This window comes from Lindgomyces ingoldianus (genome assembly GCF_010093535.1).
Source record: "Lindgomyces ingoldianus strain ATCC 200398 unplaced genomic scaffold BDR25scaffold_88, whole genome shotgun sequence".
Taxonomy (NCBI): Eukaryota; Fungi; Ascomycota; class Dothideomycetes; order Pleosporales; family Lindgomycetaceae; genus Lindgomyces; species Lindgomyces ingoldianus.
Genome location: NW_022985249.1, coordinates 63,629 through 65,544, shown reverse-complemented (window position 1 = coordinate 65,544; position 1,916 = coordinate 63,629). Strand labels below are relative to the sequence as shown.

The following is a 1,916-nucleotide window of genomic DNA, read 5'->3' as shown; positions in this document are numbered from 1 at the left end:
TTGTCGTGCTCAGCAAGTCACACCATTCGTCGTCCTGCTCTCTGCCTTCCGCGCAGCTCACTATAGGCTTACTGGAGTCGATGATGCGACAATTGGTATCCCCATCGCCAACCGCAACCGGGCAGAACTTGAACATTTGATTGGCTTCTTTGTCAACACTCAGGGTATCCGGGTCTCTATCAACGATGATACCTTTGACAGCCTAGTCCAGCAGGTCCGTGAGACTACTACGGGTGCTTTTGCCAATCAAGACGTACCGTTCGAGCAGCTCGTGTCGTCGCTATTACCAGGATCGCGAGACACATCGCGCAACCCACTAGTCCAGCTCATGTTTGCTGTCCACTCACAGAAACACCTTGGGCGCCTGAATTTAGAAGGTGTAGAGGGAGAGCTCATACCACTAACACCTACCACACGGTTTGATATGGAGTTCCACTTTTTCCAGGAGGAGAGTAGCATGACCGGTGGTGTACTATATGGAAAAGATCTTTTCGAGGCTGAGACTGTTATCGGAGTTCTCTCCGTCTTCTATGAGATCCTCCGTCGCGGTCTCAACGAGCCAAAGACGCCAATCACTACTCTTCCAATCACAGACGGTCTGTCAGAGCTCCGCGACCTGGGTCTGCTCGATATCCAGCGTAGGGAGTATCCGCGGGACTCGACCGTCGTCGACCTCTTCCGGGACCAAGTGGCCATATCTCCGGAGGCACTGGCGGTCAAAGACTCTGCCATTGAGCTGACCTACGTGGAGCTCGACCGACAGTCAGACAAACTGGCTGCGTACTTACGGACACTCAGAGTCCCTTCAGGAACGCTCATTGCTGTATTGGGTCGGCGATCCTGGCAAACGGTCGTCGCTTTCTTCGGCATCCTCAAGGCCAACCTTGCGTACTTACCGCTTGACGTCTCCATTCCCCAAGGTCGACTTGAGGCAATCTTTTCAACCATCTCGGGTCACAGAATTGTGCTACTAGGAACCGGTTCCGAGGCGATGTCTGGCTTGGATGACATCGATTTTATACCCATCTCCGAAGCCTTATCCGCATCGGTCCAGAAAAACACTCGTAAGGCTATAGAAACCGTTATGCCAACAGCGACTAGCTTAGCATACGTTATCTTCACGTCCGGCTCTACAGGTACACCTAAAGGAATCATGATTCCGCACCGCAGCTTGGTCAACGTGCTATCGCAACGCCCAGCCTACGGAGCCGTAGCCCATATGACGTCTCTTGCCTTTGATCCATCTGTCTTTGAGATGTTGACGGCTCTGCTTCATGGTCACCCTCTGGTCTGTATCGACACCATGACTGCACTGGAAGGAACCGGCCTCGTAAGCATTTTCAAAGAACAACAAATCCGAGTCGCCTTCATGACACCGGCTTTGCTCTCAAGGCTCCTCACCCAAGCATCAGAGGCACTTGGCGAGTTAGACGCGCTTTATGTGCTTGGAGACCGCTTCCCTGCAAAGGACGCTCACCTGGCAGCCAAACTTGTCAAATCCGCCGTCATCAACATATACGGCCCGAGTGAGAATTCCATTTGCACAACGCTCTATTCATTCTCTTCTGGCGTGGAGTGCCACAAAGACGTTCCTATCGGGCGATCCATTAAGAATTCTGGTGTGTTCTTAATGGATCCTCGCGGACAACTCGTCTCTCCAGGCGTGTTGGGTGAAGTCGTCGTGACTGGGGACCAACTATCGCTTGGATATACCGATTCCCGGCTCAACAACCGCTTTGTGGAAATTACCGTGGCTGGCAAGACAATGAGAGCCTTCAAGACTGGCGATGCAGCGCGATGCCGTCCCAAAGACATGCAGCTGGAATTCCTCGGCCGTATGGATCAACAGGTCAAGATTCGAGGACAGCGTGTAGAGTTGGCGGAAATTGAACACGCCCTTCTCAGACACGACTCTG

General features: G+C 52.7%; 1 protein-coding gene across 1 annotated transcript; it reads left to right on the top strand.

Moving 5' to 3' along the window:
• On the top strand, window positions 1-1,916 carry BDR25DRAFT_127723 (AMP-binding-domain-containing protein; the record flags this gene model as incomplete). The annotated part of the gene is made up of 1 exon (XM_033683787.1): window positions 1-1,916. A coding segment is annotated over one exon (1,916 nt), but the record flags the coding sequence as incomplete, so codon positions are not given.